A 20,648-nucleotide genomic window follows, 5' to 3' on the forward strand; every position below is an offset into this window, starting at 1 on the left:
AGTGAGAAACAAATGAAAATTAAGTGACTAATTCGTAACAAATAGCAAAGTTTAGTCACCTCCCATAAAATTTACCCTATTTTTTAGGGGGCGTTACTTTGACATGAATTACAAACTACGTAACTTTTTTTTTTTAACTAGGAGCTGATCTGATTTGGAAGATACAAAATTGTGTTAATAATTGGGGAAAAGTGATGTTGTATATTAAACTGAGATTGTTGAGAATTATTGTGAATCATCCAATTCTTAGTTCAAAGTAATATATGTATTTGAATAAATATTTAATAAATTACTAGTATCATATCCGTACATTGCAACGGGACATATTATAAGAGAAAAAAAAATTATCATACAAAAATAACATATTTTCATAAAAAAGAAAAAAAAATAAAGACATTAAAATAACATTATCTTTTTATTTTTTTGACATATTTCATAAAAAAATCTTATCCCAAGGCTGATAATTAATTGGCTGGATCCGTCATTAGTACATGGATATATCCGAGAAATTCTATGGCAGGACCTTCCTACCATTTATGCATGCTGAGTAGAACTAGGTATTCTTAAGTTTAACTTCAGAATCTATCGTAATGATTTTAAATGACGTATTCAAATCGTTGAAAGCGATCTATCACGATTGATGTGTTTACCAGTCAAATTTATAAAATTTAGAATTAAATTAGTATAATGTCAAGCGATGAAGAAAAATATGACATATAATTTAGTTTTAATATATTAATATTTCATAACTTTTAGACTGCTTGATTTTATACAAAATTAATTTGAAAATTTACAAATTTTACATGTAAACTCATCACTCATGAAGTATTAAAGGTTTAAATTTGTTATTTGAAGTTAATTCAATAGATTTTGAAGTTAATATCACCAGAGAATTTGGTAAAGTTAAGAACACCTTAGTTGTACTCGTACATGCTTATTTGGTGATGGTACAACCATAAATGTGTAAAGATATTGACAATATTATTTTGACTTCTTGCAACTCATGTGACTTTTTTTTAATTGTATTTCATGTGCACTGAATGAATCTAAAACAAAGTTGTTAATATTTTTATCCATCAACGATAAATTCTCACTTGAATTAGTTTTTTCACATAATAAATGTAATAACTTGCTAATGACAAGTCATTCTTGTTTCTTATAGTTCATCACAAACTTAGGTGCCGTTTCAAAGTTAAAAAACGAAAAAAAAAAAAAGAACTAAGAAAAAATCTGCCCAATTTGTGGAGCTTTTTTTTTTTTTTTTTTTTTTTTTTTTTTGCATAGGAGGCACAAATGCATAGTATCTAAAAGTTAATCCGATAAAAAAAAAGTTAAAATTTTCAACTTAGTCATGTGAAAATACATTGTAAAACTCCCGTCACACCGGGAATTTACATATTATTTACCTAATTTAATAACAATTCAAACAGGCCAGATTAATCCATATAAATACACATCAAATTTAAACAGGTCAGATTAATCTCCATAAATACACATCAAATTATTCATGAATATTTGTCGAATAGTAAAGAGTTTTAATATGCTAATTTAAAAAATGAAAATTGTAATAATCAACAGACTGTGTGTTACATTTCCGAAATTTTAAAACTTTATTAAATTACTAAATTGATCATTTGGCTTAAATAAAAAGTTGAATTAATTTAACGATCTGTCAGAAATTTCTGACCGACTAAAACGAAACTAAAATTTCGTAATGTAAATCATATATATAAAATTATAAAATTATGTATAATAAAATTTAGAGATTTAGAAATAAAATAAAATATAGCACTAGGAATAAAATTATAATTCTACGAAAATATTCGTACAAATAAAATATAGAATTTATAAAGCTCGTTCATTTAGAATTTTTAGATAATTAATTGAATATACATAATTATATAAAAAGGAAATCAAATTATTCGAATCTTAAATTAAGAAATAAATATACGAATTTTATGTACAAATATAGTTACAAAAATTTTATGAACTTTCGATTCGAATTAGAGTCGAAACAGATTTCTTAAACCAATTAAATGACCTTATTGAAATTCTGGATTTGTTTGTACCTTTGGATTTAATTTCAACACGGATCTAAATGTTGTAAATTAAATGTTGGAATGTTATTAACCACCCATCCCACCCAGCACGAATCTTAAAGCAACCCATTTAATCCCACCCCTCTCCCTTCTCTCTTTCTCTCCTCTCCTTCCCAAACCGTGACAGCCCCTCCCTGTTTTCCGTCCCCTCTCCTCTCTTCTACGCCAAAGAAGAAAACAAGGAGGGCTCCGCCCCTCCGCCCCCTCCCGTCGCCGGCGAGCCGCACCAGCCACCACCCTCACCTCCTCTCTCTCTCTCACCGTGAGCCCCACCAGCACCGCCCCCTCTCTCTCGGTTCTGCCTTCCCTGCCCCTCCGCACCACCACCTCTCCTCGCTCGCTGATCCCCGCCACCACCACGAAAACCCTTCTCTCCTCTCTCTCTCTCTGACCCGTGAACTAATCTCCTTCTATTCTTCACGGTTGCCGCTAATTTCGTGAGAAACCCGAAACCCTAGAAATTGGGGGTCCTTCCTTATTGCTTGCGGGTGCTAATCGGGTGTCCCTTGGTGCTAATATGGTGGTTGGAGACTCTAAATCTGTGGTGGTTGATTCAATTTTGGTGGCCACAAGGCACGGCGAAACCCTCGGAACATGCCACTTTCTTTCGACATTTCCTCTTGCGGTTAATTTCTAAAATTCGTGAATTGTGTGTATTGATGAATTGATTAATGTCGTAGGATGTGAATTGGTTAAGTTTCGAGTACGGGTTGTTGATTTTTCCGACTCGATCGATTTGTTCGAATAAATTAAGTATAAGGGGTTATATTGTAAAATCTGAAATTTATTTGGTTTTAATTGATTTATGGTTTGTGTAATTGGGGAAAATTATTGGGTGCCTCTTAAATCTTTTATACGTACAACCACCAAATTAGTATGAGAATAAATTGATTAGATGTGTATATTTGATAACTCTTGTTCATCTCTTTTATATTTTCGGCCTTGGGTTGAACAAGGACTAAATTGGTAAATTTTGCAAATTGTGTCTATATACGGAAAGGTGTATGGTTTATATGACTAATGTGCAAGTGTGTGAATTTTTGTGGAGGTTAAGTGATAAAAAAAAGGGAATACGGCATAAATGAAATGAAATTGTGTAATTTAAGACCAAATTGGTATATGTGATAAGTTAGGCCGTGACCGTTACTGTTGGCTTGTGGATGAATTGATTAAATGAATTGGGGGCCTTTGTTTATGTATGCATTGGACTAAATTAAATAAGTAAGCCATTGTATTAAAATGTATGACATGCATAAGAAATTTATATATGGGCCTTGAAAGTGAAAATAGTTATAATGAATCTGAAATGAATTGTAAATTTTTAAATAGGAGGCTTAAACCTTTACTAAATTATGGGTCTTTAATTAAATTGAATTGGAATAAAATAATTGATACGTCCAATGGACCAAAGTGTAATAAGGTGAAAGTTTATATAAGGGCCTTATTAAATTGGACTTGAATTAAAATAATTATAAATGAGCCGAAAGGTATAAAAGAATTGACGAATTGAAAGACGGCTTTTGGAATTTAAGTTTTGAGAATGTAACCGAACTAAACCAAGTAATCGTATAATATAGGTGTAGGCTCAGTCGAGCCAGATTTCGCGAGGCAATTCGAGACGCCTGATCTTTAAATTAAGCGGTACGCTCGTCATAATAAGGTGCGGGATTCTTGGACTTGTTTGATACTTTATTTTCAGGAATTAAACTGTTTATTCGTTTGTCATGTTGAATGATTAATTGTTGCATATTTTGGAATTCATGCTGTAGATTGATTCTTGCATAACTGAGAATGATTTGAATTGTTTGGTTAAGATTACTTGGCATGTTGGTATGGTTATTATTTGATTAGTTCTATTAATTGTCCTTGATGTGAATGAATCTGCCAGACCGACCTGTTTAGGTGGCTGGATAAGGTGACGGTGACCTATCCGTTGACCTGTGTTTACGAATTTGCCAGGCCGACCTGTTTAGGTGGCTGGATAAGGTGACGCTGCTGACTTATGCGTTGACCTGTTCGAATTTGCCAGACCGACCTGTTTAGGTGGCTGGATGAGGTGACGCTGCTGACTTATGCGTTGACCTGTGAGAATTTGCCAGACCGACCTGTTTAGGCGGCTGGATGAGGTGACGCTGCTGACTTATGCGTTGACCTGTGATGATTTTGCGAGGCTGACCTATATGTGTGGCTTTGATATATTTGCTTGAGATTTAGCAAAGTTGACCTGTATTGGTAACTTTGATTCCATGTGATTGCATTTGTCAAGTTGACCTGTATTGGTGACTTGTAACCGGACCTTAGGAAATGGTTAAGCCAAACAGCAATTGCAGATGGGTGTCTGATAAAGGGTCCAGCTTGGTTGGCCATCTGTAGGCGCCTGTAACCCTACAGATGTGGGTTTGATAACGGTCCAGCTCGAAAGAACATCTGTAATTGCTACAAGCCCTTATGAACTGAGTTATGAATCGAGTTAAGCCAAAATATATGTTGTGTTTGAAATTCATCTTGGAAATTCCGTAAACTGTGTTGCAGGTTGAATTAACTGTTGTCGTGCATTGGCATTCTGTTATTTATGATTATATGTATCTGTTTGCATTGTTTATTGTTTGGGTTTTATTTTTGAATATAGAGTTTGATTGCAAGTCCAATAATTCAACTGTGGCAAATTCGCACTGAGAATTTATTCTCACCCCCACCCTCCCGATTATTTTCAGGTTTGTTACTCGGACGCAGCAGATGAGGGTATTGACAATGCATATAAAAGATCCACTGCCTTGCGTGTATATGTGACGCTTGATTTATACACGCGGCAGGCTGTCAGACCCGGTGGATTTGGGGTGTGACACTGTGATTTTTCTTCTATACTAAACATGCACTTGGCGAGAAACAAAAAAATAATAATAATAATAGTGACATGTCATTAGCAATTATTGCAATTATTGTGTGGAAAAGCTGATTCAAATGAGAATTTTTATTGGTCGGCCATACCATGTAAGGGGATAATCTAGAATTTCTCAGTACATAATTAATTTTATTTCAGTTAGGTAATTTCATTTGTAATTTTAGGAATATATAGTAATTTTATAATAGAATTATTTTAATAAAATTGTTTACAAAACGTCATGGTAGCAAAAAAATATTTGCTCTTATTTACTCATCCATTGTAAAAATTAATTTATGGGATGTGTAACAATTTCGTTTTCAATTTCTGAACACTAAAAACAATCAAGATAAATTTATGAATTTAGTAGCATTTGAAATTAACTAAATTAATTTCAAGTGTTCCTATTTAATCTAATTCATGAATGTAGATGCTCTAAGTGTCATCCACAAAAGAAAAATATATGGTGGATTATGTTATTTGTGCATAAGGCCAATCTGTTACGGTCTGTTCGGTTGTCAGGCGGGAATGAAAATGGGCTTGAGTCCAAGTACTAAAGAATTAACTCAAGTATAAATTAAATACCATAATTATTAGCATATATTATGTACAATTGCTAAGAGATTTGGTGCAATTTATAGAATCTGAGTTCGAATCATGCAGGGAGCAAAAAATTTAGAAATTCAAACTTGCTGTAGCGATAATGTATCCCACGTGCTGGTGGTGTATCGCGAATTCAAAACTGTTGTATCGGTAATGTATTTCACATATAAAGGAGGTATCAGATACCGTATTGATAAGTTAAATATATTAAAATAATCTGAGGTGACGTATCAGAGGCATATCAGATGTATATCGATCGGTAGGGAGAGGGGGCGTCCTACGCCCATTGGACCACTTTTGTGTTCGATGGATTCTCTTCACCGTCGGATCTGCTTTAGGATTCGCGTCCGTAATTTTGCGTCTGCTTTAATATCCGTACACACGAATCCTAAAGCAGATTTGACGGTGAGAGAAACCATCGAACACAAAAGTGATCCGATGACCATCGGACAGCCCCCTCTTCCTCGATCGGTATGCCATAAATGAAGTATCAAGTTAATCTCTCAAATTGAATCGCTTCAAATTAAAAATACAAACGGAAGGAATTTCTTATTTTGAGAAGTCTTCTAAATGCTACCACAATTTATTTAGAGAAAACTATCAAACATAACAAGACCACAAATTAAAAAAAGAACACTACCTAAATGAGATTTTAATTGAAAATTTAATCAAGATTACCAACAAAAAAAGTATGAATGTAGTTACTAGATGGAACCAGATTTAAACACCACAGAATGACAGAAACACCATATCTCAAGAAGTTCAAATCAGAAATGAGACAAGTAGAATTCTCATAACTGAAGATATTATAATAATTGCATATTGCATGGCATGTTACAAACAAGTCTGTGTTATAATAAAATAACACAATTATTAATATAAGCAGGAAGCCAGTTTCTTCTCCATTAACATGATAACATGAATTGATTTCAGCTGAACCTGCAGCAACAATGGTACTGAGGTATATGAGTAGCACCGTCGTAATCTTTATTGATGACACATTTCACATCGATCAGATCGCCATCGATCACGTTCTTGCACTCCGCATGATCGCACTCCTCCGTTTTGTGGCACGGCCCACCACATACCCATTGCTCGTCTATCAGAGAACATATAATGTAACATTTATATGCATATCATTCATAAATCATGTCTATAATATTGTCAGAATTACTGATGTTGACAATGAAATTTTCAAGTCTGACAAATTAATTTTCAATTTATATGCTGAGGCCAAAAAAAAAAACAGAGAGAAATTTCATATGGTATTACATCTATCTATTAGTCATATGACGCAAACAAACAGAAGATAAGAGAGTACCTGATTGGGCAAGAATGAGAAGAGAGACAAGGACAAGACCAAAAAGAAGCATAGGTTTTTTGGATACCATTGTATTGCTAAGTTTTGTTTGGATAAAATTTATTTGATTAAATTTTGGTTATGATTTGAAGCTTAAATAGAGGTATTTCTAAAGAGGCATGACTATGTCAGGAGATGAGCATGATGAGCTGTTAATTGAGAATACAAATCTGCTGTTACTATTTTGGAGTAACAGAAACCTGTTTTTTTCATTCAACCGTTAAAAAAATTTCCTGCATAAATCTCGATGAGAAACAGGTTCTTGATATTTCAAATGAATAACTGCCAATTTTTTTCCCTTAATTTCGTTCAAAGGATTTATATTTCTTTTGGTAGAATTCAGGGATATTGGTAATAATCAAATTTTTGTCATCTCCTTTTGCAATATTTCAGCCCATTTATATGAAATAATTAACAACTTCCCTATTTTATCTTTTGTCCTTTGACATTTAAAACCGGATTTTGGAGGAACCATTTACAGGGATTTAAACCCAATACGAGTTTGGTTGAAACCGATTAATAATGATAAAAATCACTGTTAGTAAATCCGGACCGGACCAGGCGGTCCGACCGGATAAACCGAAACCGGATTGGTTTCCGGTTTGGTTCGTTACTATGATCGGGCATCAGGGCATGTAATTGAACCGGAAATTTTCAGTTCACCCGGCCGGTTTTACCTAAAAAACCGGACCCAGTGGACCATAAAACTCACGGTTCAACTGTGGTTCATTGTATAATTGATGACATTTCTTAAAAAAGAACTTTCTTATTTGAGCAACGTAATTAAAGCAAGTTATTAGAAACAAACAAGGGAAGTGCACAAAATCTGTCCTATAATCTTATTTATATATTTTTCATTTATATATAGATTCTATGGATCTACGTATAATTTATTTAATAAGAAAAATCATTCATATCCGGTACATTTAAGTCATTTTAGGCATCTAATTTTATTTTATTTTATATATGTTGGTCTTTTAAGATACTTTCATATTTAACATATGTATTTGAAGAAACATTTAGTAAATTACTAGTATCGTACGCGTGCGTTGCAATGGGACATATTATAAGAGAAAAATAAATTCTCATACAAAATAACATATTTTCATAAAAAAGAAAGAAAGAAATGAAGCCATTAAAATAATATTATATTTTATGTTTTTGAATATTTTCATAAAAAATCTCATACAAAATGACATATCAAATGACAAATAATATTTTATAAATGATATAAAAATATAAAGAAATGAGGACATTACCAATTAATTAGCAATCAATTAAAAAGTTCCTTAAATGATATTTAAAAAGTTTATGTAGCATTACATAGCGTGTAGCATAAATAGCACATGCAATGCTACATAAACTTTTATTTCAAAGCCTAAATTGAAATTTTTTTAAAGTCCGGTTTGTTTTTAATCCTAATTAGAAAAATATAGATAGTTTATGACATGATGTTTAAGTTATTTTGAATAAAAAAATAATTAGTTTATATCATGATTCTTAGGTTATTTTAAATAAAATAGATATATAATTTATGATATTAATAGAGATATTTTGAATATAAATATAAATTTTAAATTGCTTCAATATGTATATTATAATTTCTTAAATAATTTGATGTTGCTTATTGTTCTATGAGACTTTATATAATTAGTAGAATTATATAATATAATTTTTGAAAACATAAACCGTTATGTAACGCTATTTTTTTTTTATAAACTTGCCGCGATTGCAATGACACAATAATCGCGAACCTTTGATATTTTCAGATCGGTAATCAGAAACCACAGTAACTTTTAAACTTAAATTGCCGAAGACAAATAAAACATTATTCAGGAAACCAAATGTCCACAATGCTCCGAAGAAAACAAAAAAAAAAGGGAGGAGGAGGTAAGAACATGAAAGGAAAAAAAAATAAAAGCTATATCAATAGTTTCAATACTCCATATAGGTTAGCAATCTAGCATATTATTGTTTATTTGTTTATTGCGGTATATAATATATTACATAGCATAGCATTCCTCCACAAGACCCAAAAAAAGAAAAAGAAAAACAGCAACGCCCCCATTACTCGGTGCTTCCTTTAGCTTCAAACAAGACACAACTATGAGGTAAAATTTCATAGGATGACAAACCAGCCACTTGTACTACACTATCACCTTCATTTACGAAAAACCCGGGAAATGGAAGTGCAGTATCTACCAACCTGACCCATGCTGAACCCTCAGGTAACAGAACCTTCTCAGTATAATCACCAGCATTAAAACAAATAAACACTTCACCCCCATTTCGTGCCAAAGTTAACTCCAAATCTGAAATTTCTGGTTTTATCAGCACAGAGAGAAACTTGCATGCGGGGTCCAACCAGTTCGGCTCGGAGTGGACCCCATCACTGCCACCCCAGATAATATTTTCCAACTTCAGAAACTCCTTCCTCTGAAATATATCATCCTTTCTACTCCGCAATGCAGCCAAATATGCAATGAACTGTGTGATTTGTTTCCCATATGGGGTTTTCATGCTACTCCAATTCATCTGTTTCCTATCATTGTACGCAATGGAGCCACCGGTAGAATAACCACATTCATCCCCCATATTAAGAACAGGTACACCTATTGATATAAATAAAATAAACAGAAAGTTTCTTATTTGCCTCAATCTAGTTTCCAGCACAGCTGCATTTTCAGTTGCGCCATCTTCTCCGCAATTCCAAGACATTTCGGAGGCATTATTAAAGCTCACCAAGTCCACCAGAGTAAGACCGAAATTTCTCGTTATGTAATTGAACGAAAAAGCAGGGCCTCTAGAGGAGAACTTATCTCCACTGCCGCATAGACGGGTGGCAAAATTACTAAGAAGCCCCTCTCCCTGCAAAAAGTTTCTCACATCAGTGTAGAATTTACTGTTCATCTCAGACCATCTCTTCCAGTGAGGGAACTGGAGATCTTGGGTTGATAGCTCAACTGGAGAGAATGAGTCTGAAACGAACTTGGTCTTTGCAAGAATTGGATCAAAAGCAATTGACTCAACAAAAGCAGGACGGGATAGTATATCGATACCATTTGAGGATTTTAGCAAGAGAGATGAATTGACGAAAGAGAAACCATCTATGTGAAATTCAACTACCCAATATCTCAGACAATCCAAAATTAGGGTTTGGACAACGGTCTTGTTGCAATTAAGTATACTAGAACCCCCATTCATGTAATATGAAGAATTATCGATACCACGAAAAGAAATTGTCTGTGGAGAAATATCATCTCCTTCGCTCGTTCCTGACAGAGAAACTTCTAAAAACACCTCTATACCATTCTTATGCATCACCTTAACCATCTCCTTCAAAGAATCAATAGACCCAATTTTTTTCATGGGAGAGAAAAAGTGGTATGGGTAGTATGGTCCCTTTCTCTCATCAAACGAGAAAATCGGCTCCAACAAAATTGCATTCACGCTAAGTTGCTTAAAATGAGGGATTTTTTCTATTAGACCTGAAAAAGATTTGTCTTTTGCAGTGAGGCCCACATTCAAACGGTACACCACTAGCTTTTCCATTGGTAAATTAGGGTTTTTGATACCTCCCCAATCAAAACTCTTTTTCTCAGTGGCTAAAGAGGCAAGACATTTAGCAAATGAGACCTTCTCACCTTTATCTGATGCAAAATTTTCAATTATCTTTGAATAGGGGTCTAGAAGCACATGCCGCATGTGAAATCGACCTCCTTTCTTCCAGTCTAATGGTCCCTTGCATCTGTACCCATACTTGGAATACTTATCAACAGCATCAAGAGATATGTGCCAGATGTCTCCGGAGCGGTTCAAATATGGGTCTAACTCAATCTCTAAACCCGGTTCTTCATTCCCCTTTTCAAACAAACAGAGAATCACACTCTCGGCATTTCGTGAAAATAGAGAAAAATTTGCCTTGCCATCATCAGAAAATGAAAAACCCAATGGCATGGGTTTTCCCGATTCAATACCAAATGGTAGGCAGAATCTGGTACCCCTGTGGCTTTTTATCGCAGAACCAGCTGAGTCAAGTACCACAAATGAGAGGTAAAATGGAGCTTGAGAATAATTGAATTGAAGTTCGGTACTAGGTTCACGTAAGGAGTTTTTCATGAGTGGTACCTTGACTGTACCAGTTCCGTCTGGCCCGCTCAATTGAGATGAATCGGATCGGTACATTCCCCAATCAAGAAATAAACCATCTCCTTTTACACCCTTTGGCAATTTAGAAACATCAATTCTGACAATATAATCTTCGTTGTGTTCAAATATCAATACATTCACTACACCACCATTTTCAGTCAAGAAATGTGGCCGAGATACATACTCTACTTCATTCATAGGGGGAACCGTCTTTTGATTTGGTACCAATTGAGGAACCCCACTTTTAGAGGCCAGACTGACAGTATTTTTATGGATATTTTGAGTTCTCTGCCTGAGAAGACATAATTGGAATTTTGGGAAATTATTCTGACCATATGACCTGAACTGGGTATTCCTTGTGCTAATTCCACTTTTGGATATTAAATATGCTTTCGATAACGAAATCAAAGCCATATTAATTTGAAGAAACCTGTATTACAGAAAAACAAAAGTTAAAAAGAATTAGTGATACTAGATGAAATAGTTTCATCAAGCACCTGATGATCAGGATATATTCAGTATAATTAATTGCTAAAGAAAAAGTATTATCATAGTTTAACCCAGAGAAGTACTAACAATACCCACAAAGATGAATAAAAAATGTGAAAATAGAATTAGAGAATGTACCACAAAATAAAAAAATATTTTTTTAAGTGAATAATTAAGGAATGATGAGTTCATGTCTAAGCCAAAAACAATTTCAACGCATGCATAATATATGAGACCCAAATAAAATCCAATTATTTCTTAAAAGAGACTAGATAAATTCCAGTAATAAATCTAAAATTTTAATACAAGGGACAATAATTAGATCTCCTGTGTTTATATAATGAATGTATAAGACTTAAACTGGTTTTCCAATAAACAGAATCCATTGACTTTTATTTTTTTCATAGAGAAGAAACAAAGAGGAAATCAATACAAACTATTATCCAGTTAAAAATTACACTGAATTATAGATGAGGAGGGTTCAAATGCCTCAATTTTTTGTGCCTCCACCATGCCTCCATTTTAGAAATTTTAATAACTCAAAATTAAAAACTTAAAAGTTAAAATGAAACCGTTGGATACGATCTATATCATTTTATTTATGCACATGTAAAAATTTATGACATTTCAACTTTGTTTTGGTTGTCATCAAGGGCTTGTAAAAACGTACTAATGTGGCTAATTTCTAGACGTTGAATTTTCTAATGATTGATTCACATAAATACAAAATCGAAATGTGATATTTTTTTTATGAGCACAGAGAGAAAATAACATAGATCGCATCTAACGGTTTTATTTTGACGTTTATGATGTAAATATTGATTTATTAACATTTTTAAAAATGACGACATGATGGAGACACAAAAAATGGAGGCATTTGAACCCTCCTCATTATAGATACACCAACTATTAACTTGCAACTGTAACTGCAAGAGGATCAAGCTAATTCAAACTGCAATGAAATTTCAAGCTGAAAATAAATAATTTCACACTGAAAATCAATTTCAAAGTTCAATTTGTTTGGAACTAGAATTTCTCTATACAATCAGCCAAAATGCCTGATATCATCACATTCTAATGATGTACCAGTTTACCAGTACTAAATTAGACAATAGTTTTCTTTAATAACTTCATTTTTCTGGCATGCATATTATTTATATAAATTCATTATCCACTGCCATGCCAGAACCAATCAATCGGAACATCCCAAATTTATCTTGACAGAAAACTAACCAACAAATCTAAGTCTGAAACATATGAAATTTCCAAACTTCAGTACATAGACAGAAAGCCAGTCTATGCCTGAAGGGCTCCAGCAAACACTAAGCAAATTTAAGTTCAAATTACTCGTTTCGAACAACCAGAAACAAAATCACACACTTAGAGAGAAAGAGAGAGAGAGAGAGAGAGAGAGAGAGAGAGAGAGATCTTGCCAGGTTTGAGGGGCGCCTGAGGAAGGAGAGTTGAATCAGTGAGAGAGGAGCAGAGGAGCAACGCACCAGTAGGCAGTAGGCGCTGCGATAATTTTGTATTGGGGAATGATTGAGGGACTAGAGAATTACATATATCGAATTATCGAAAGAACTCAGAAGAGGATGAATTGAAAAGGGTTCCGGATATGGGACAGTAAAATTGAGCAGTGCGCTAAATATAAATATTTGTTTTATTTAGAAATAAATAATTAGTTTTTGCTGAAAAGGCAAAAGGCCTTTTTTTTTTTTTCTAAATAAGAATGACCGGACATGGGAGTGCTCTTTTTCTTTTTGGTGTGGTGTGACTGCGGAGAGCCTTCTTACACTGAGTCTAGAGTGGGAAAAATGACACGGTGGAGTTGGTTCTGTCATGGAACGGCACGATACATGTGATTATTTTGTGTTGTGATGCTGTGATCATTCACGTGCTGTGACTATTTTTTAAAATTTTGACAGGACAACATGCGAAAGATCATGTCACAACACAGCATGTAATCACGCGAGTCACGTGTAATTAAAACCGTTAGGTCTTAATCAAATAGTGAATCTTGAATAAATTAACTTAAATTATGAAAAAAATAGTTAAACGTGCGAAACGTAACCAGTTACATTTGAACACGGCAGGCGAATAGTTACAGCACGTGTGACTCGCGTGTCGTAACTACCCCTCAACATTTTGATCACAATACAGCACGACACGTGTCACTGTTCACTTGATCACAACATATTTTTTCCACTCTAACTGCACTTGTGCACCTAAGAGTCTGAGACCTGAGTGCACCATTTGTTCGGTGCAAACAATTTTAGATCCGGCCACACCTCGTAAATAAGAAAAATGATGCATGCGGCGTAAGAGAGCTATTGATGTTCGCATGGTGCGTTGTAAGCTATTTTTCGAAAATAAAAAAGGCCTGTTTCTTTTTCAACAGAAAATATCTTTTTCTTTTTCAAAATAAAAAATCTAAATATAACATGTAGGGAATATAAATATGAATATAAGAGGGATTTTGAAACTTAAAACTAAATCTGTATCTAAACGTAATATACAACATAAATATTTTGTAACAAAAAAAACATAAATATTTGAGAAATACCCATATATTGATATATAACAAAAATAAATATATTAAAAATTAAAAAGAAAATTGATAACGAACATGTTTATTTTGTTGTAGATTTCTTTAAGGTTATTTGTAGTAGATTTTTACAATATGAACATGATGCTAATCTAATAAAAGAATGAATAGAGACAACTAGAACTTAAGATATACAAATAGAAAATTTATAATTTGACATTGCTATTTTGAATTTGGAAAATTTAAATATCTATACTTAAATTTGAAAAATTTGCTATTTTGTAACCATTACCAAATAGAGTAATTATAAATAAAATAAAATTATATGTATAGATATATATATATATTCATACGAGAGATAATGTATGATATGATATAACTTTATCATAATCCAAGTATATATGATATAACTCTAAATTTATTTATTTTATTAATTTCTTCTTCCATTCTCTTGTTTTGAATTTTTTTTTTTATATTGAAATACAAATAGGAGTGGCAATGACACCTTTTATAAGTTTATCCAATCCATATCAAATTCAATAAGACTGGTATGAATACAATTTGTTTTTCATTAGCTTTTTAAGTATGGATATAAGTATAGATAAAAAATATTTTTTTTTTAGCTGAATAGATAGATATATGATAATATTTTCATCCCAATCTGTATTGTACCCGTTTGGAGCTCCAGCAATTGAGCTCAATTGATTCAGGCGAGTTGATAGCGAGCAACACTTTAGATGAACTGCTAGTGCATCGCGAGTTTTGAATTAAACTTAGTCCTACTTACAAATACCAGATTTAGAATTCGAATATTCCTCATAGAAGAACCTCCGGGAAAGCCATTGATAGAAAATGAATCCCTCTATTGGGTGAATTCATATCACCTAAGGTAACATAATATTTCTGACTCAATCCGAACTATTCAATCAGAATCCGCACGGATATTAAAGGGGCCCAATTGGTCCGGACTCTAATCTGACAATCCGGCTCTAAACAGAATTATTACGTTACCTCTGAGGATATGGACTCCTATTGGGTTGTATCCAACTCAGGATGGCAATGTTCCTTTGAATGGTTGCCAAATGATCTTTCCACATATCAGTAACCTCAAATTCACCATGCCACTTAACAGTCTAGTAAATCCTTATGATTAGAAACATGCCCAACAAAAAAAAAATTCTCAATATCATAAGCAAGAATAAAATATACTAAAAGAAAAAAAAAAACTTTAACAACACTAATAAAAAAGCCTAATGATGCTATGAAGTTCTAGACTCGAGTAATAAAATATTTATTCATCAGCATCAGGCCCTTCATATGACGAGCCCTTCAGATGCAAGTGTTTCTCCCTTTTCTGAAAATCGGTTAATCCCTTGCCACTTCCTGTCACCCCCACCTTCCCCTTCGGATCGTCAGGCGACTTGAAAATGCTCTCTCTTTTTCTCCCAGAAAAGAACCCCACCTATCGATTATTATTTAGTATGAAAATTTAATTAAATAGCCAGATTTACAACAGCAGAAGGAAATGTATTTGGCTGCCAAGAAATAGGAATCATAAAACTGCCCAAGCATAGCTCCAAAACTTTTCCGAGCTCAAGCTACCTTTTGAAAAATTAGCCTAATGATACAAATGCCCTTGAAAAATTAACCTTGCATGAATGAGAAATATTACAAATGCCCTTGTAGATTTTATTTTTCTATTACTGATTTACTTTTAATGATACCCAAAAGACCCTACCTATTGTTGGTCCCTAAGCAGGTCAAAGACAAGACAGAATATTTCCATGTTCTAGAGAAATTAAAAAAGCAAGGGTAACCGTGATATTTTGATATCACAGGTCACAGGAGCACACATGAAAAACTTCTATTAGAAAACTACCTTTTTAGTTTTCCCCTTGCTGTTTTGAAATTGTTGCCATGAATTCTGACGCTTATTCTGTACCACTTCGATCTGTTCCTGCCTGACTTTTGACTTAAATGCATGTATCTTCTTCTTTTTCGCCGCTTTCTGAAAATGTCCAGAAGCAAAGTAAAACTTTATAATAACTATACAATATATTGTCAGGCGGACATAGGATTTTCCAAAATTATATCGACAAAAAAACCAAGTTAATAAAGGAAGGATCCATTGCCTCTCATGACTCATCACGCCGCTATTAAAATAAATAAACAAATAAATCATAAGAATCCTAAATCCAAATGCCCAAATCTGATTTAGATCACTTTCTGCGTGGCCATAGTATATCAAAAGATTTGGACAAGTTTTGGCAGGCTTCAAGAAAAAGGCTAAGAAATCAGTGCACAAAAAATTTCCACCATTTACTTTTGAGAACAATTTGCTGTGCTGATGTATGTGGCATAGTAGAGATCAAATTTTGAAGGCACTGGGTCCTTTTTATTATAGTAGAGCTTTTCTCACAGCTTCAAATTCAGCCACTATGCCAATATCATATTTTCATAAAACTCACCTCTGCAACACCACCACCTTTTAATAAATTAGCTCCCAATTTTAGTGTGCAATATGACTCAAACTAATAATCTAATCCAACTATAAGTTTAACCCACAATGTGCAGTTATATGTCATTGAGAGTTAAATAAAATTCACTCAATTTCCTCCAAGATGCACAGTATAACAGAAACAAGTAGACAAAAGATACCAAAAAATTCTACTACTAATTGTTGGAGATGTATACTGCCAGAGCAAACACAGTTCAGAAACCCCCAAAAAAAAAGAATCAACAAACAAGACTAAATTTTCAGTGCCACCAGTTGCCACAATCACTCATTTACAAAACTATTTCAAGTTCAAGAAATCCAAATGACATATCTAAAGGTATTGATTTCGTTCTTCTTCACAAGTGATGCATCCATGTAAAATTTTATAAACTTTTAGTTGGTTTTGCACAAATCATATCGCTGAAAATGAATGTACCAAAGATTGGAATGCACAAATTATGCTGCATTGATCTCTACGCGTCTCAACTTAGAGCAAAACAAACTAAATATTTATAAAATTTTATGTGGATGAATTGCTAGTGAAGAAGACCAAAATCAGAATTCTGATTCAATGTTTGAATTTTAAGAATTTGAAGTCATAAAGAGAAATAGTGGAAAATTATGGAACCCAAAAATTATAGTCCAGAACCCTCCTCTTTAGCAAAACAGGCCTTGTGAAAATGAAAAACCACACATTGCACATTTGTGTCCACAAAGTTCCAATATATTTATTTGGTCACATTATTTTAATCAAAGACATCGAGCAAAATCCTTGGTAGAAAAGTGGAACAAGTCATTTTGGTCCCTACCATTAGCGTACCTAAAGTTCCATTGTTTGTATTAGGCCCCACCATCATTATTTTACTGAACATCTTGGAAGAAATCCTAGGAGCCAGGATGCAACAAGTCATATTGGTACAATAAATAAGACCAAATCCATGCCAAGGCTATACAATTCCATCCATCCATTCCTTGACTAACATAGTAGGGATACAACCGTATAAAGAGAACTGCTGGCAGAGATGGTAACTCTTACATAAGAGCAGAGTAATACTTCAAAAAATAAATTGCAATTAATTACCACTTCGTCAGGGTCATTTGGATCAATGCGAAGTTTAGTGGGAAGAGAAGGAGGTTGGAAGGTGGTCACTGCAGCTTGCTGTATCTTTCTCTTTATAGCTTCTCGTGTGGCAACGGCCTCTCTCTCTGCCTCCTGCAATGCATCAACTTCCCCCTCTTCTTCTTCTTCTTCTTTTAATCTCACATTTGCAGGGTCCACCTAGAATATCTCAGAGAGAGAGAGAGAGAAGTCATAATAGATTTAAGGAATCAAACAAGTGCCAGCACTTAGCTGCATTAGCTATCATATCACAATACAGAGTCTGGCTAGTATAACATCAGTGTTATTTCAATCTATATAACACCAACTCCAAAACTTATCGAATCGACTTCAAACAGTGAATCCAAACCGTTCAAACCGATCTACTTCATTAGTTGTGTTTACATGTAAAATTTATAACTTATTGAATTTATTTGGTATCAAGTCAAGCGGTCAAATGTGTGAGTTTTTAAGTTAATTTTAATACATTCACTGTTCAACATTTTTATCGCTTGATTTGATACTAAAATAACTCGAAAATATAAAAAAGTTGCATGTAAACGCATCACTCATAAAGAAAATTGGTTTGAACAATTTGGATTAGTCGTTTGAAGTCTATTCAATCAATTTTGAAGTTAGTGTCATGTGACACCGATGTCATACTAGCCAGACTCCACAATACATCACACCTGTTGTCATTCTGGTTTATACATTTCTTACACTTATCCACAAAAGGCCTTCTTAATCAATAGGCTGAATTTAGTAAGTCATTTCACTTCTTTAATCATAAAACCCAAATGTAGGGGTCATTTCTTTTCTTCAATGAATACTCTGGTACTGCCCTCTCTCTTTCACTTATGATGAGAATATCAAGGTAATTTAAGCATCTTTGTAGACTTTGCAAGGAACTTCGTACTATGTTTTGCCAATGTATGCATACAATTTCCTATATTTCCTCAGATATTCAGGGTTTTAATCCTTCAAAAAAGTATGGGCGGACATTTTGAGAACTTAATAGAGAAAGAAGAAAATAAGAACTATATGCACCTCTTCGTTGTTTCCCCAATTATCATAAGAAACAAAATAACCAATTGGTGTGTGTGCCTCAATTGTCGCATCATACCTAAAGAGTCAACTGGTCAACAGCATATAAAAGAAATGGTGAAATATAGATAAGATTTAAGAATAATAGTTGGTAAAATAACAAAAGTTAGCTAACATGGTGAACATACCACTCTCCATCGTCACTCCAAACTGCTTGAACTTTGGTACCAACAGGATACTTCCCATCAGAAAAGGACTGTCTGTTGGATGCCTAACTCAAAAATAAAATCAATTGCAATTTGTGAGTATCAGACACACACACACACACAGAGAGAGAGACAGATTATTTTCCTCTATCTGATAAATTGGCATACTTTTTGCATCCAAGGAATAAAGAAGAGCAAAAATATCCTGAATTACTGAATTAGAAACTCACTATTTCAGACATTGATGTGGTCCCACCAATAGAAGACTTGGCAGTATTAAACTGAGGTACCTCATTTTGCCTAGCTGTTGTCAAAAGCTCCTCGGTCAATGCAATAACCTACATCAAATAAACAACTCTCACATTTTTGTATATGTGCAAATTTCAGCACAATCCAGAGAACCATAAATCCCACTCATAAAAGTGAGTAGGTCCATCTTAAAATAAACAAAAATAAGAAAATAGATGACAAAGTAGAAGGCCAGAGGAGCATTTTTGGAGAAGTATGCAGTTATACTTAATCATCTTGACTTCTGATCACAGGATTATCATTTTATAACTGGCGAAAACAAAAATCTCTGTCTTCAATATTGATTTCTCAGTATATTGCTTCCTTCATAACAAATACAAGTAGAAGCAGGACAAAATTTGCTGCCTTATGTTCTTATAATTATAAAATACACAATCCGGTAGATAAAGAGGGAGATAATATGCTTGCAACTTATATCCCCATATTATTTTATATTATTTGCCTATTTGGGAACTTAGATATAGCATTAAAATTAAAGGAATTAACTCATACAAGTAAAGAATTCTGGAGCTTTGTGTGAAAATCACCTTCGAATTTAAATAAAAAGGGAAGAAATAAAAGAGAGAAAGTAAGATTACTTCTTCAAGTTCCTTTTCCATGTCGGCATATTCAGAGTTACCAGGATCATCGGCCAACAGCTTTTTTACCTGAAATTGCCACATATCTTGTTATCTACAGTATTTGGCAAACGAGCAAGGAAAATATGAGAGTAGTCAATACAGAACTGATTTGGAACATCTAATTCTACTATTGATCAACTACAGCCTTTTTCCACCATATTTCTGATGATAATATTTTTCATAGAATCCAATGTTTTTCATGCCCTCAGCAAAAAAGAAATTTACAGAATTTAGAAAAAGATACTATGGAAGATAGATGCTGAAGAAACTCTGGCTTATACATTAAGAACAAAGAAGCCATTTCTCAAGAACTGAATAAATGAAACAAACCCTAGAAGGTAAAATCTCACAAAACCCTAGAAGGTAAACAGTTAAGTAACACACCACTAACTACCCTCACTAACAAATAATCGAAAAAAAAATTGCAATTAAAATCTTAATTGAAGAAAAAAGAAGTCGGAGAAAAAATCGAGAAAAATCGAACCTCAACAAGCTGATCCTTGTAAGTGGAGAGGTTCGAAGCGAGCTCCTCAATGCTCAAATCATCCATGCCTTCCCCTTGTTTCCTCTGTTAGCCAAATTGCTGGTCTAATTCCTGCTTTCCCACCTGAAAGATATAGTGATTTCACTCTTCCTCTCTATCCGTCTTCTCTCTTTCTCTCTCGCTCGCGTCGTTCGCACTTGGCAAATTATTCGGACGGTTCGCTCACTGGACCCATGGAAATTCCTCGGATTCGCTTTATC

At 33.8% G+C, this 20,648-nt stretch overlaps 2 protein-coding genes and 1 long non-coding RNA gene across 4 annotated transcripts; 1 reads left to right on the forward strand and 2 right to left on the reverse strand.

Moving 5' to 3' along the window:
• The first annotated feature begins 2,220 nt into the window (after positions 1 to 2,220).
• On the forward strand, positions 2,221 to 5,075 carry LOC144575931 (uncharacterized). Its single transcript, XR_013518565.1, has 3 exons — positions 2,221 to 2,724; positions 3,677 to 3,759; positions 4,814 to 5,075. It is a non-coding gene; the product is annotated as an uncharacterized LOC144575931 (long non-coding RNA).
• Positions 5,076 to 8,893: 3,818 nt separating this feature from the next.
• Positions 8,894 to 13,184, reverse strand: DBE1 (debranching enzyme 1). Its single transcript, XM_078325862.1, has 2 exons — positions 13,015 to 13,184; positions 8,894 to 11,522 (listed from the first exon to the last, which is right to left on the reverse strand). The coding sequence occupies exon 2, from the start codon at positions 11,504 to 11,506 to the stop codon at positions 9,011 to 9,013; it is 2,496 nt and encodes an 831-aa protein (XP_078181988.1). The 5' UTR covers positions 11,507 to 11,522; positions 13,015 to 13,184; the 3' UTR covers positions 8,894 to 9,010.
• A 2,205-nt stretch (positions 13,185 to 15,389) lies between these two features.
• Positions 15,390 to 20,648, reverse strand: LOC144575548 (nucleic acid binding/RNA binding protein). Of its 2 annotated transcripts, none has more exons than XM_078325735.1 (8): positions 20,389 to 20,648; positions 19,863 to 19,931; positions 19,206 to 19,313; positions 18,958 to 19,040; positions 18,773 to 18,848; positions 17,708 to 17,905; positions 16,009 to 16,137; positions 15,390 to 15,591 (listed from the first exon to the last, which is right to left on the reverse strand). In XM_078325735.1, the coding sequence occupies exons 1-8, from the start codon at positions 20,452 to 20,454 to the stop codon at positions 15,421 to 15,423; spliced, it is 900 nt and encodes a 299-aa protein (XP_078181861.1). In that variant the 5' UTR covers positions 20,455 to 20,648; the 3' UTR covers positions 15,390 to 15,420. The 2 variants fall into 2 exon arrangements, with proteins under 2 accessions (XP_078181861.1, XP_078181862.1); XM_078325736.1 differs by having other exon boundaries at positions 19,863 to 19,956; positions 20,389 to 20,518.

The sequence above is a fragment of the Carex rostrata genome, chromosome 24 (genome assembly GCF_964058835.1).
Source record: "Carex rostrata chromosome 24, lpCarRost1.2, whole genome shotgun sequence".
In the NCBI taxonomy this organism is placed as follows: Eukaryota; Viridiplantae; Streptophyta; class Magnoliopsida; order Poales; family Cyperaceae; genus Carex; species Carex rostrata.